The 15,244-nt window shown below is 47.0% G+C and overlaps 1 protein-coding gene across 4 annotated transcripts in view; it reads right to left on the bottom strand.

Annotated features, from left to right (window-relative positions):
• The window catches only part of ADCK1 (aarF domain containing kinase 1), an 86,606-nt gene extending 72,059 nt beyond the window's left edge, over positions 1-14,547 (bottom strand). For 2 of the 4 annotated variants that reach the window (XM_068398659.1, XM_068398663.1), the window contains exons 1-3: positions 14,498-14,547; positions 11,368-11,505; positions 6,901-6,984 (exon numbers count right to left, since the gene is read on the bottom strand). In XM_068398659.1, the coding sequence (XP_068254760.1) occupies positions 6,901-6,984; positions 11,368-11,493 (210 nt within the window). In that variant the 5' untranslated portion in view covers positions 11,494-11,505; positions 14,498-14,547. Of the gene's footprint in view, positions 1-6,900; positions 6,985-11,367; positions 11,506-12,434; positions 12,469-14,497 lie in introns of those variants that run through there. The other 2 variants (XM_068398660.1, XM_068398662.1) reach the window with 2 other exon arrangements.
• Positions 14,548-15,244: the final 697 nt, after the last annotated feature.

Genomic DNA, 15,244 nt, shown 5'->3' with positions numbered 1-15,244 from the left:
TTTGAACCTTTGACTCTGTCTTGGAAGTGGCTATTTCAACAGAAGCACTCACACCCTGAACACACAGGCACACGTCTACGGGCAGACAGATGTGCCTGTCCAGATGTACAAAAATGCAGATGTGCTCACATCAGCAGATTTCTAGGCAGGGCACCTGAACACTCTAGTCAAAGAGTAGCTTCCAAACCTGGCAGAACTTCACATTTTGTTTTGTTCCTAGACTAAATCAGCAACTGTTCCAACTCAAGAGAAACATAGCTTCCTTCTTCCCTAGTCCCCAGGGCTTCCTCAGCCTGGCAGAGTCCTGCCTGGTCCTGGGGCACCAGATGGAGGAAGACAGCAGAATTCCCTTCAGAGACACCTTTCCCTCAAGTATGCAAAAAGGATAGTCCTCCCATAGCTAAAAGGGTTTGCCTGGAATGCACTAAGAGGCCTTCAATGTTGCCAAGAAGCCCAGAGAAGTGTTTGCAAGACAACACCCACCACAGCAATTCCCTCAACACTGACTTAACAGACTAAATGAAGACACTGGCTTGACAGGTAAGATAATCATGTGCTACCCTCCAGCAAATTCTTTTATCAGATACACTTTGGGGAGAATGTGATAAGGTCACTGGTTTAGCAGAACAAATCTACAGTATTCAGTCCTGTGCTGAAATTCCAGCCTGGCCTGCTATGTGAAATATCCTCTGGATCCCACACCAGTCTTTTCATTCCTGTTTTTACATCTCTGTACTCCTGATTTGGGGTCCTTCAAGCTGGTGTTTCATTGCAAGCTGACTACAGTAACCTTAGAAAGGGGAACAGAATCCACAATATGGGTTTTGTTAAGGACTCAAAGGACAAACAAAACAACATTTGAGAAGCCCAGTTTGCCATTGTGTCTCTATCGCCAAATGAATCTTTTAGGTATCTATTTTTCCTAGTCTCAGATAAGATTATTTAAATTCTCAAGACAGCTGTCTTCCTACTTTTAAAATAGTTGAAGCACTGGCTGTCAGCTCTACTGACTTTACAGGTGGCCTCCAGCTACCAAGTCATATAAACTGGCTGGTAGTTCAAGGCTACATAGTCCTTCATTAAGAAAACACCCCTACCTAGGGCCTGATCCAAAGTCAATGGGACCAGCCTTAAGTTACTTACAGTGGAATCCTAAGCAATTCCCACTTTCTTTTTGATTCCTTCCCTCTTTACACAGGCCTTCAACCCTCTGAGAAATCCTGTGTGCGTAGCTATTTGCACCACACACATCTAGGGTGAAAATCTAGGCAAATAAACAAATCTCAACCATGAGCTCTTCAAAGAAGATACCATTTCTTGTCATATCTCTTGACTTTGCACTGCCAAGTGTTCATTTCACATTGGGACTCAAGGTGTAGTCCAAACACTAAATAAAACAAGATTATTTCTTCACTTTCCATTTGCTGCTTTTATAGTGCTCTTCATGGTGCAAGGCTCCTTGCAGCCTACATCCTTCAAGGGCTTCCTAATGGTTTCCTCACTCAACACTGGTTGAGATGTTCTTCAGATATTCCTCTGGCTATTAGGCACCCCTTCAGCAGCTATAAGGAAGCAAAGTAATGAGCTCTTCAGGGACTCAAATGAAAAGGGATAGCCCCACCTGGAGGAGAGAAGGCTCAATGCTCCCAAGGCACACAGTTTCACTCCTCCTGGGGAGGTGCAAGAAAGATGCAGGACCACACAGGCAAGTGGTGTACCTGACATCTCATGCTCATGCTCTTGGAGTGAAGCATTTCAGGGACAAGGGTGACCAGCCAGGAAAAAAAGAGCAATAAATGAGGCACTGCCTCCATCCCCTCACTTCTCCTTCCTCCTCCAAAAATGTCACAGTGAGATGGCCCATCTCTCTGAATCAACCACTGCAGAGGACTGAAGGACATCCTGTTTTATAGACACACATCTCAAAAAAATGGACCTTCCTAATGCTACAAAATTAAAACCTAGAGATGCTGTGGCCACAGTGTTCAGCTGACACCACTCTAGAAAGCAGAAGGAGGAAAAGGAAGTGTCTTATAATTATAAGATTTATTTTACAGCTTGTTATGTGTTTTCAGCACAAAGCTTTCATGCTTTATGTGTTAGCAGGAAGTCTGCTAGACAGCAGTGCTCAAATGTAGAGTCATCAAGCCACCAGCTGGCCCTACCAGTAGCTTTTTTAGACTGCATTAGCATCAACCATGCCTTTTAGATGAAGAGAAATCCTGGGGAGCACATAAACAGGCAACCAAACCTGATCAGCTCAGGGAGTGTGGATGGGCTGTGAAGCTCTTTACCTCTCTATTACTGGTTCCCATTTAGCTTGGTGACAGAAAGTCACTGCCACCTAATGGCTATTCCATGTCTCGTAGGGAAGCTCATTTGCTTCTCCTCCCAGTTCACCACAGGTTGAAGCACAGGCAAAGAGAGCCACCACCGCATGCACTGGCTGTGGCGTAGAACAGCCCACAGACCCCATTCACAGTTGCCTTTTTGAAGGAATGCCATGGAGAGCTCCTGGGGATTTCTCTCTGCAGATACAGTCCACCTCCATCATGAAGAAACTAGTTTAGGACATCACTTCCCATTATTTAAGGCACACAGTGTTACTCAGTCACGAGGGAAGTCCAAAGACACAGGCTATTTCGTTGGTCTGAACTATCCAGAAACTGCAGGTTATTTTTTAAAAACACATGCACATGTACAACCACTTATTTTCTTTCCAAGATCCTTCAGCCAGGCAACTTCACTATGAGACACAGCTCGTCTTGAAAACACCTACCTCACCCTAAGAAGCAAACACAAGTGCCAGGAATAGCCTCTAAGGAGCAAGAAATCCTATTCTGTATAATGATGGCACAGGGTTATGTCTTCCAAATATTTTCCCAGATACTGACAGCCCAATAACCAGGAGTTTGAATGAGAACATCCTCATTCTGCCCTCAAAAGGAGGAAAGTTAATTAACTCCCCCAAATGGCTTTTCCCTGACAAAGCAATTCTGTAGCCAACAAAGTTAATTCAAGAATGGATTCCCACTGTCTCCCAAGACACCTTGACCACAGATCCTTTCTCTCCTTGCTATCTCCTCTCCATTAAAAAAAAAAATACCTGTATCCACATTCACAGCAGTAATCCTTTGTTTTAGGAAAACAACAAAAAAATGCTCTGCTCCAGATTTTCAACTGTGGCCACTAGTGCCAAAATCCGCAAGATTGACTGACCCATTGCAATCCTCTTACTACACTGACAACAACTCGGAAGCCCATTGATGCCAGCCCTTAAACAAACTGCATGTTGTGAGATACCTCCTGACTGACAGCAGGATCAACAGAAATTGATGCCAGCAATATAGGAACTGTCAACCAAGACATCCAGGTGCTACAATGAGAGGCACACTGGAAATGTCACAGGGTAGGCTGACTTGAGACTGAGGAGACAAACACTCAAGGAGGTGGAAGAATGTCAGAGAAATGCAGCCCTCTATAGAATAAAATGGTTTGTAGAGAAAGCAATAGGTAAGGAAATGGCACTGAGCAGGCTGCCCTCCTTCCTCCTCTGACCCAGTACAAGCAGGGGCAGAAACGAGAAGAAATGCCCAAGCTTACATGTGCAAAAATGGCCAGAATCATTTAATAAAATAAACATTAAGTGAAGAAAGCTCATTATCTCCCCCAATGCTCCTGACACTAGACTACAGACATCCAATGTCTTGGAGCTAACCATGGCTACCACTGGCCTTGACACCAGCACACTGGCATTATCATCATGTGCAGGAAAAGGGCAGACACTCCAAGAAAGGATTCTTAACTCAGAAAAAAGATCAAGTTACCTATGTCATCCAGCCACCAGTGGTGAGATGAAGCAACCACTAGGATGGACATAAAGCCTAACCACTTAAGCAGGTTCATTCCTGCTACAGGCAAGGGCAGGAATGGAAAAGATAAGACATTTTTTTCTCTTGACTGTTGCTGAGGTAGGGCTGTGAGTGCCATCAGGAAGGTGGATTCTTGTATCTCCTGGCTGACGGGAGAACCAGAGAGAGGCAAACCGTCCCCAGGGACACAGAGTGAATTTCCAGCTACTGCTTCCTGCCTCATGGAGAGTAGTAAATACACCCCCAATCTGCTGGCCATAAAAAGGTGCTGAGAACGGAGTGAGTGAGAGCATTAGCATCAAAAGCGGCCCACGAGGGATAGAAAAACAGTGAGACTGAAGATAATTCATTGGAGCTAAGTTGGAACCTGGCTAAAAGCCCCTGGGGAACCCATTTTCTTCTTAATCTGCTTTGTGTTTAATTGTTTCCTAATGACTATGTCCCTGTTCGGCCCCAACAGGCTCAACGACTGGTGCTGCCACTGAGGCTTCCCATCTCTCATCTGAGGCCATGGATAATTTAGAGGCTCCAGTCTAATGGCTGACTAAGAATCCACGGAGAACAAGTTAAGCATTATCATTTGCACTGGAGTAGCACTCACCAGTATGCTGACTACCAGGAGGAGACGCACAGAAAAAGTGTTTTGCTACTCCCAGCTGCAAGCCCGCCCCAGACACACATGCAGCTGTGCCCTCTCACTGGAGACAGAGGCACAGCAGATGCACCCAGACCTGCTGGCACTACCCACAGTCCCGGGGTCACCAAATCCCTGCCTCACAGAATCTCTGTTCTAAGCACAGCACCAAAAGCAAGGCTGGAAATCAATAACCAATTCATACATATGCTTAAAAGAAAACTCCAGACTCTCAGCATATGAAGAGGAGGTTAAGCTGGCCTCACTTGAAGGACAGAAAGCCAAGAGACTGCAATGAATATCAGAGTACCAGAGATCTGTCCAGGACAGAGGCAAGTAGAAGCAACATCTAGATAAGTATCCTTCACACACAACACTGAACTTAGGAGGGGCATTCACATCCTCTTAGCCCCATCTGGTGACTAACCTTTAGTACCAACTCCAACGGGGGAACTTCTTAAAAGTTATTCTGAGCTAGTCTGAGACCAACAAAATCAGCTCCCACGGTGTTGAAAGAGCTGCAAGACAGTAAAAACGTGGTTGCCATCCACTTAGAGCTGCACCGAGATAAAGGGTTTGGCATGCAATTGCCCAGGCCCAAAAAATTCTCCCCTGACAAGCTAATGCTTTGCTAGCACAAGCACTACAGGGATGTTGCTGAGGAATCCACAAGGGCTGTCACTGTCAGGCTCAGTGGTGGCCCTCCATAGACACCTGCCAACAGCAGGACAGGCCTCCACGGGCCAACAAGTTTTGCTAACTCATGCTATGCCTGCACCTACTTCCTCCTCTCTATCTCCCAGCTCATTCCTCTTCCTGCAGCCAAAGGCTGGCACTTGCTGGCCGTGCCACAGAGTCCTCTTGTGTCACACTGACATGCTGCACTTGCCACTGGCTCTGCCACACGCAGAGCCTGACTCAGGTAGTCTTGGCTGCCAAGCAGGGAAAGCACAGCTCTGTGCAGCACCAGCAACCAGGGCCCTTTCTGGCTGCCTGGGGCAGGAATTGACAAACCATCAAAACCTGCATGACAGAGGTTAATGAAGCCATGGAGATACACGGCAAAAGGTCAGGAATTTGCAAGGGCTGCTGCAAACTGCTGCCAAATGACAAGCTGTCCACAGCACTGATAACTCTATAACTTGGGTGTCGCTCACGAAAGCTACAAGCAGCCCTTCTGCAAACAAGGTTTCAAAGGCATGTGGCAGAAACATGGGCAGATGGAAAGTGAAGCTCCAGACTCCAACACATCTATCTCCAGTTTATGCCAGGGCATCAGTGCCACTCACCTGGGAGGAGGAGCTACAGCAGAACAGCTTAGCATCTTTAGACAGGAGAGAATGAGAACAAGCTTGAGGAAGCCTCTCTGCAAACTATCCCAAATACTCTAAGACGATACTGATGATGATGTGAATTTTCTGTGAGAGGAACACTAAAGCATGCTGTAGTCCAGTGCCACCGATTTGTATCTGGCCCACTGCTGTTTCCAGCTTTAGAGTCCCTCCAGTCTGAGAGTCCCTGGAGAGCACCACACCATGCATTACAACCACACCAGTGGCCTAAATCGTACATGCACTAAGAAGAAAAATGAGGTTAAAGACCTTAGTTCAAACATACTATGCAGACTGGCCTATTTCAGCACAAACTATATTTCCCATTCCAAAGAGGCCCTGAGCTGGAATAGCAGAGAGACCCTGGCTACATACACCACATGCACTCAACTAAAATTCAGTGTCACTCACAGCTTAAGGTATTGTAGGACAGTAGGCTGGAATGAAAGGCGCAGCACAGGACTGAGAGGAGCAATAGGTGTGCTTATCTTACTTCTCACTAGAAATGCTTTTTTTATTCATGTTAATTAGTGATATCAAAACACAATAATATTATTTGCAATGAGATGTACCAATACTGATTTCTTCAGAGATCTGCAAGCCTGATTCATCCCTATTATTTCCCCTCCAACACACTTCTTTTACTTAAACCCCTCAGCCTTCATGTTATGGCCATCACCAACCAATAAGCAGGTCAAGAAATCACTGCCAGTCCCCTCCCAGAAGCTGACCTCCACACAACCAGGCTGGGCAGCAGAGAAACAGTGACAGAGCCCAAAGGAGTCTTACCCCATATACCAAGAACTTGAATCTCTAATGGACATAAGTGAGCACTGGTTGCATGAGGCTACTCTTCATGAGGGATCTTCTCCACTGAGTGATGCAGGTCCTGCAAGAATCTTATGTAATATGCAGCACAGTTTGCCTCTGCTGCTACCAATTTGGTAGAAGGCATACTGAATTATTAAGCTGACAGCTTGACGGTTTGCTTTGCAGCAACGGCTTTGGTAACACACCCGTGGCTTGCAGTTTCCAAGGAACGTAGTCCAGTGCTATCACCTACCTGTGATTTGAGGAAGTCATACTCCTCTGATCCATATGGGACGCTCCGAAGAGAGGTGAGGTAGTCATAGGAGATAACTGCTGTCTGCAAATGAAACCAGACGTTTTGAGCAAGCTCTGCAGTTATCTTGGATCACAACAACGAACCTTATGTTAGGGAGAATGTATGTAGCTTAGGTTCCAAATTTTTGGCTCCACAGTGGAGTTTACGGTAACAGACTCATAAGAAATGAAATGAAAATATTTACATTTCAATTAATGTTTATAGAAAGCAGTGCAGGGACCTCATTGACATATAGCTATTAAAAATAACCAACACTTGGCACTCTTATACTATCTTCCATTTGAGAAGCTCAAAGCATTCTCATAATCTCCATACAGCACCTTGCACAGCAGGCTCCCATTCTCTGTCAGCTTCCACAATAAGGTCTGCTGCTAGTAATAGAGACCATGAAGACCCTGTTTGTGCCCCACCAGTTATCCCATGCTTCATCTTCACACCTCCAACCTGCCTAACCACACTGGTGCACTGTGAGCTCAGACTGGGCAGATGGATCAGCAGGGAGCAGAGTGGCTGAAGAGAAGCTCACCAATTAGCACAAGCAGTGGTACTTTTGGGGATATTCAACTCCACAAAGGACTAGAGGGCCAAAAGGCCAGATACCCAATTACAAAACAACAATAGGGGGATCCAGCTAAAGCTTATTAGCTAGACATAGCCACAGACAATGGAATTAGATTCCTAAGTGCCTTAATGACTTCTGAAAATGGATCTGGGGTATTTCACAATTTTATCCTACAACTAAAGTTGTTCTCTTTCCACAGTCAGCAAACAGAACAGAAACACACAGGTCACATTCATAAAGTTTACTCTGGGGGAGAGAAGGGAATGTATACCCAGATGAACCTGTCCACTAACCTGTCATTTGAACTTCAAGATCCTTGCCATAAAGAACCATTTGCACAACTCAGATCTAAAGTCAGATCTCCTCAAACCTCCCTACTGAAGGGGCAGCATTCCATTCTGGGACAGGATACTATCCCTCCCCCTTTCACTGCAAACACACCTAGTAAGGGCATAAAGCACAGTCGATATAATGGGAAAGCCAGGAAGGCAAGGGGATCAAATCTGCTTTGAGACAAAGTTGCTGGAACTGACAATAGAGAAACAGTCAAAAGCTCAGAGATGCACTGAACAAGGGATCAATCTGGGAATCAGTTACAGACAGACACGCTCCTTTGTGGAGGTAAGGTTTCTCACATTTCCATATTGAAAATTGAGCTTTTCAGGCTCTCTTGCCCCTGGCGAACTCAGGAGCTGCACAGCTACACAGAGTCACATTCAGAAGAGAGATTTCCAAAGCATCTTCCCAACCTCAAAGAACAACTTTGAAGTGGAGGGAGGTTCAAATCATCCTTGCATGAAGGCTTGAGTTGGTTCTTATTTTATCTCTGGTCCATGAGGGTAATTATCACCTCCAACTTGAAAACAAGCAGCTAACAGATTGGACTGTATTACAGAGGAAGAAGGAATTAATTAAGCAGTTGCTAATTACATTGTAATCTTAAACACTAAATTAGTATCATGATGATCCGATAGGCAACTCTGACATTGCCAAATCCCTGCTAGTGTCTGAGATGTATTCTAGCTACTGCACAGAACATTCCTTCCACATACCCAAAACAACTGGGATACCCTCAAAGAAATACAGCAAATGCACAACTGCTCTGCCAGGTTTCTAATTTTACCAGAACATAGAAACTGACTGGAACAGGATGCTCTCCAGGCCACTGACTTAGTTGTCATCCAAGACTAGTGCTGTCATTCATGTTACAGTGTGAGACTGATTCTTGGAGACATAAAATGACCTACAATATCAACCATTCCCTCCCCATACAAATGCCAGATTACTTCTTTAATTGACCTTGTATCCAGTCCAGTGTTAGATGTCCCAAAGACTTAGGCTTCCACTTTTGTATCAATGAATTCTCAACACCTTACACTCTTCCACCATGCCTAAACTATCCTCCAATCTCACCAGGTCATGGCACCATGTTCCCTCTGAATAGTTGTCTACTCACACATGAGCAAGAGCCAGTTCCCTAAACTGAGGCTCAAGAAGAAATTTTCTGCTAGTGCACTTCATCAAGTTTCTTAGGAAAGTGTGCAAAGGACTACTGAACCAGTATGCTTAAAATACAAGTAGACCCAAATCTTTCTAATCAAACTCAGATGAAAACTGTCCAGAGTCCTGTAGTTCTAGGGCAGGTGTCTTGACCTCCATGTGTTCTTTTCTCCAAGCTTTTGTTCTGTTTGCCATGCCGTAACTTGTCTTAAATGTTTGTGCCTGCTACTGCTGAACTGACCTCTTAAGGATTACAGCCTCTTAATTACAGCCTGCTTTTGCTTGGCTATGGTCCAATGATTGAGCCAAGCATCCAGATAAGAAGCCTGGGCAGGGCGAGACTGAAGGACAGACACTTTAGGTCCATGTACATGCCACCAATACCCAAAGTCACTTGTTCTCTCCAGAGTCTCAGCTTTCACTTACAAAAAGAGCAAGCCCGAGAAGCTGAGCTTCTTAGAAATGAACATGTCTAATTGCTCTATTGGCTTCACCCAGTCTATGGCTAAGGAATGAGAGCAGTCTGGGCTGCCAGTGCTCAGATGAGAGCTGACCTCTGCCTTTCCAACCAGGAGGAGACTCCAAGCTGGGAAAGCAGAGGTCACTGGCGCAGCAGGACTAAAGGAGCAATCTAACTATATGCAGTCCTATATAGTACAGGGAACAGAGAATTCAAAGAGACAAAAAATTTGTGTTTGAAAAGTATACAGACACACAGATATAAACACATGCCGCCATCACCTACAGAACACACAACACTGGTAGCATGTTTGTGGGGGTCACTGCTTGCAGCTATGGGTGCAGAACCCTCTAACACATTTAAGAGCAGGGCCAGTGAAGTGCTTTACAGCCCATGACTTGTGACTTCCCTGAAGGCAGAGGACGTGAGAGTCAAGCATGTCTTTAGATTTGCCAGCATCTAAAGCAAAGAAAACCTCCTTTCCCCTACTTCCTGCTCATCAGGAAAGTAATCTCTCACCGTCACTCAAAACACAGACCAACTGCACAGCTTCATCACTGCATACTTCTCACTTATTTTTGTCTTAAACAGAAGATAGCCACAAAAAAACACTGGCTTCAAGATTGAGAAACATTGGTCAAGTATGCAGGACTCAAGGGCAGATTGGAGAGCCCAAACAGCCTGGATAGCAGATTCCTCTCCAGCCACAATAACCTGTGTTCCCTCTCCATGACTCAGTTTCCTGTGCAGTGGAAGCACGAGCTGCTCCCTGCCACCAGGCAGCACTGCCTTACAGTCAGGGACAGAGCACAAAGCTTAGCACGTACTTAGCACTTATTAGCTAAGAAGGAAAGATTACATTTTGTATTTCTGCCCTCAGCCTTTCAAAATAAACACTCATTTTTCACAATAGTTCATGGTGCAGCTTGCACATACAAACAGCATGGCACCTGAGCCAACCCACAGAGCTTGTTTCTTATGGCATCTGCCCTCAGGAGCTGACTCCCTGTAAAACTCATTAATGAAGTGCTTAAAAGCCATAGAATATGCAAACAGCTGCTTACCACTGGGGGTCTGTAAATGATGGAGTTTGTGGCCTGAAGTGACAGATATATATAATGCAAGTGAGGTACAGGGAGACTGATACCTCCTCCAGAGTCCCTGCTCTCCTTCTTCCTGACTGCTCATGGATTCATCAGTGAATATCCTCAAGGAGAAGGCAGCAACCTGTTTGGCTGGCAGTCTCCATTCTCAGGTTTTCTGGAGTGGTGATCAACACAAGGGTGAAATAGCAGTGACGCTAGGCAGATGTAGCATTTATTTTATGAACCTGGAAACCAATCCAATCTCAGAAGTACATCATCTCCCATCTTCACTTTACCCTTGCTTTGAGAATGATCCTCAAAACACCTGCCTTCCTCTCCCCAAATCTCTCATACTAAGAGTCACAGGTCAACAGCTACCGCAGCATATCAATACAACCACCACGATCCTTCAAACAAAATGTTCCAATGTAAAAAATGGGATATGCAGACAAGATGGTTTCAACTAGGTCACTGTTAAAGGCAGCAGCACACCGCACTTGAGTGAATGAGTTTGAAGGTCCCACCCTACCCAGGGAAGCAGAGACAGTTCCCTGCAGCCCAGTATCTCTGTTTCTTTCCAAAACGTGCAAACAACAGCTCTATTCTTTATATGCTTTCACCTCTTTTCTCCCCACCGTGTTAACAACTTGAAGAGCTCCCTATTGACCTTCTGACTCCTGGAGCCAGCTGCCAACTGAAAATGCAAAGAGGGAATGCAGAAAATCCCAAGTTCTTGTGAACTCCAATTCCCTGACCCACTTAGGAATCTTCCTGCACATTACTAGGGTGAAACTTACTGTGGCAATGGCTCGGCCCACACGAACAACTCCAAAATCATTGGGATCCACAAACTTGTTTCCATACAGATAGATGCCAGAAGCAGCCGCTGCCAAGGAGGCAAGTTTCAAGGCCCTTCGTGCCATGACTGATGAACCCTGCCGAGATAGAAAACAGCAACTGTAACATCTGAGAAGGACGTAGTGATCTGATGCCTACTGCCCAGGGGACCTAATAATCCACATTTTAATTGCTCCTTTGCTAATGATGCATTACTAGCACTGCCCCCAGCCAAGAGCTCAAGTAATCACGCAGCAACCGAACGTAAGCTGCTCTGGCTCCATTGCTATTCCTAACTAACTCAACAGTGTCTATGGGCCACAAACCCAGAAGTAAAACACTGTTAGACCTTGCGCACCTGCAACAAAACATTTGTTCATGGTTCCAAAGGCTTTACGAGGAGGAACAACAGGTGGACAGAGAGAAGGGAGCACGAGCTCACCAAAAGTAAATTCCAATTGCAGCAATAGGCCACCTCTTCAATGCAAATGTTTTGAAGATATCGCAACGTAGGCAGATTGCAAGGGGATAACAGAAGATATAAAAAAGCAGGGTTTAAAAAGAGCTCTTGCGACATCAAGAGCGCACAAAATTTGTTGGAAACTCTGCCAGACTAGTTGTGAGAGTGCCTCACTGCTGATGAGTGGTGGGGGAAGAGGCAATGCATCCCTGGAAGCTGCATGCAAGTCCAGCGGCCAGTGGCAGACAGCCACATACAACACAGGGGATGGGGGACCTGATCAGAGTGACCAAGCAAGATTTGTTTTCTCATCATCACCGTCCCATTCAACTGCCAGGCAGGGACTGCACTGGCAGAACGGACATCTGCAGGAATCAACAGCCTAATCCTGGCTCTGTCACAGGTGCTGCACAAGCCTGGGGTGAGACGCTTCTCACTCACTTTTTCTCTGGGACACAAGGGTAGGGAACAAACGCCATTTCCCACACTAAGCACTTTGGAGCACTGCATTCATTGCTCACAGTATATAAAATAGTGTAAACATGTAATTCATTACATGTGATATACCTATTATGATTGTTTATGTCACTTTAGAGGATTCAAACCTGAAAAAAAAAAATTACAAGTTAGGTATATTTTTCTTTCCTTTCCCTTTGGCTGGTATTGGATAGAAAATATGATTGACCATTCTTTCTGCTTACACCACAAATCAAGAGGCATGGTTCTCCTACTCCTCAAGCGCTCAAAAGCACCCTTGACAGAGTGTGGGCTTTTACCCCATCAAGATGGAGTCCACGAATCCTCCTACTCTCAGACTTGAATGAGAAACTTTCCTACTTCTCACTGTGAACTTTTAGCAGGGTCAGACCAGCTCATGCCTTTTCTCTCTGAAGCCTTGCAACCAAAAAACACATGGAGTGACACAGGTCAAGCCTTTCAAAAACAGTTCACAAGAACACAATCAGCAAAATAGGCTAATATAACACAAGAGACCTCTGTACATGAACCTTAGCTAAACTTTATTATTTTCTTTAATTTCCTTACAAGCCCTAGGTAACTTTGAGGCAGAAAAGCCAAGACATTCTGTCAGCGTCTGTCAGAGCTCCCTGCAGCACCCCAGCTCCTTCTCCTGTCAGAAGGGGTAGCTGGCTGATCAGGACTCCTTCAAACCTACAACCAAACTCAAGAGAAAATAAAGCTGGCCCCTTGACTGCAGCCAAATGAACATGCGCTTCCTCAAAAAAGCTGCCCTTCCCCCCGCCTCACTAAAATTCTAGAAATTTTGGGGCTTCTTCCTGGAGGACTGATCTCTTTTGTACAGGAATCACTCGTCTTTTGAAGGTGACAGAGGATACATTTCCTGCAAAGTATTTTAATTAAACCATTTCTGCTTCTTGTATGTTTTTGTAAAATTTCATTTATTGGAAAGCGAAAGGTGCAAACGGTGACTTTTTTTAACACAGAAAATATGGCGCTCTCTTTCATTATTTTTTCCTTCACTTTCTTTATTACTAAAAGAACATTTGCTTGAAAGCAGGATGCAAATCCATCTGTTCCTGCATCTTATTCCTACCTGAAGGTATAATCTGCAGTTCATGACATCACATCTATTGCCATACCCGCCAGCGTACGTCACGAACAGAAGATGGGAACTTTAGTTAGCAAATAAACAGGCAGACCATCTGAGCTCTTCAGCAACAAAGTTCCTGCTTTCAAGCTTAATGTGTTGTACCAATAAAAAGGGAAGAATTAAAACCCCTCCAAGGTACAGAAATGGAATTGTCAGAAATCAGTTGTATTTCAAAGTTTTGCATAAGGTGTCGAGGAGCCTTTTCCATGTTAATGAGCCATTACGACTCCCCTAGGGGTACCTTAAAGACCCGGTCTGCTGTGAAATACACCTGAGATCTCTCATTATTACGGCCTGCGCTGATGAATCGCCTCCCACTCTCCTTTCGCCCAGGTGAGCAGGCTTCTTTGACTTTCACACACGTAAGGTGCCCTTTCCTTGCAGCCGGGCGCCATGCCTCTCCTCATCCCCCTCGGGGGAGCCGGGACGGGAGGTTCACAGTTTTCCCCCGGAGCCCAGGCGGCGACTCCCTCGAGGGCCACCACAGCCACCTGCCCGGGCCTGCGCCCCGGCGCGGAAGCGCTGCCCGGCAGATCGCGCTCTCCCGAAGCCCGGGGAGCGGCAGGCAGCGCTGACCGCCCCGAGGCCAGCGGGGACAACGCACCCACGGCCGCCGCAAAGCCCCAACGGGGCCAGTCCGCCCCCCGAGCCCTCCACCGCAGCGGCGCGGCCCGAGGTCTCCCCGTGAAGGACACGAGAAGCCGGCTCCGGCTGCTTTCGGTTCTCCTTCACGCGGGCCGGGCCGGGCCTCCCAGAACGGCGCCCCAGCCCCCGCCTTCAGAAACAACCCCCGCCCCGCCTAGCCCTGCGGCAACCGGGCCTTCGCCGGGCAACTACCGCCTGGGCCCGGACCCCCCCCGTCCGCCGGCACCAGCCGAGGCGCCCGAGGCCGGAGCGAGGGGCGGGAGGGCAGTGAGGGTCCCGGTCCCTCCCCGCCGGCCCCTCCGCAGCCTCCGACACCGCGTCAACCCCTCGGCCGGCGCACGGAGCCAGCACTTACCGCCTCGCCGGCACTTCAACTCCCGCGCGCCCAGGCGCCTGCTCCCCCCTCCACCTCGCAAATGGTACGGCGCTGCCCCGCGCGGCATACTGGGAAATGTAGTCTCCTGTCCCGGCCGCTCGGAGCGGCGGGGGCGCGGCGGGACTGCACGGGGCGGCTGTTGGGCGAGCCCACGGGGGAGCGGCGGGGGGAGAGCCGGGCGGCGCTGGGCACCGGCGGCCCCCGGGCTCCCCTAATGCCTCTGCCCCTGCTGCAGGGGTGCGCGCTGCTCCCACCTCCCCACTGCAAAAGGGGAGGTACAAGGGCAGGACCCCCCAGTGCAGTGTACAACAGGGTAATCTCCGCTTTATCAGCAGGGCTCCCAAGCTGGCACAGGTGCCCAGAAAAGCCATCTTCTGTGCTCCTAAAACAATTCTTAGGCTTTGTGATATTTTAGTTTTCAATGTTTTCTCACTGAAAGCGCTGCAACGGGAAGATAGATAGATATGTATGTCTGTCTGTCTGTCTATATACATATATATATAAAAGAAATCATGAGAGAGGGTAGAAATACCAAACCCAGATATCAGGGCATTCCCTTTCAACACCTACCCAGAGAGGCACTGATGCTTTTATCAGCGTGAAATCAGAACTGCTCTTTAGTGAAGGGTGTGGGTTTGGCCAGGGCACTATGAACACTTCACCTTGTGAATCCGGCTATTGCAGCACATCAGGATTCCGTGTGAGCGCAGGCATCCGTGCAGCCAT

The sequence above is a fragment of the Nyctibius grandis genome, chromosome 4, assembly GCF_013368605.1.
Source record: "Nyctibius grandis isolate bNycGra1 chromosome 4, bNycGra1.pri, whole genome shotgun sequence".
NCBI classification, from domain to species: domain Eukaryota; kingdom Metazoa; phylum Chordata; class Aves; order Nyctibiiformes; family Nyctibiidae; genus Nyctibius; species Nyctibius grandis.
This window is presented reverse-complemented; position numbering and strand designations above follow the sequence as displayed.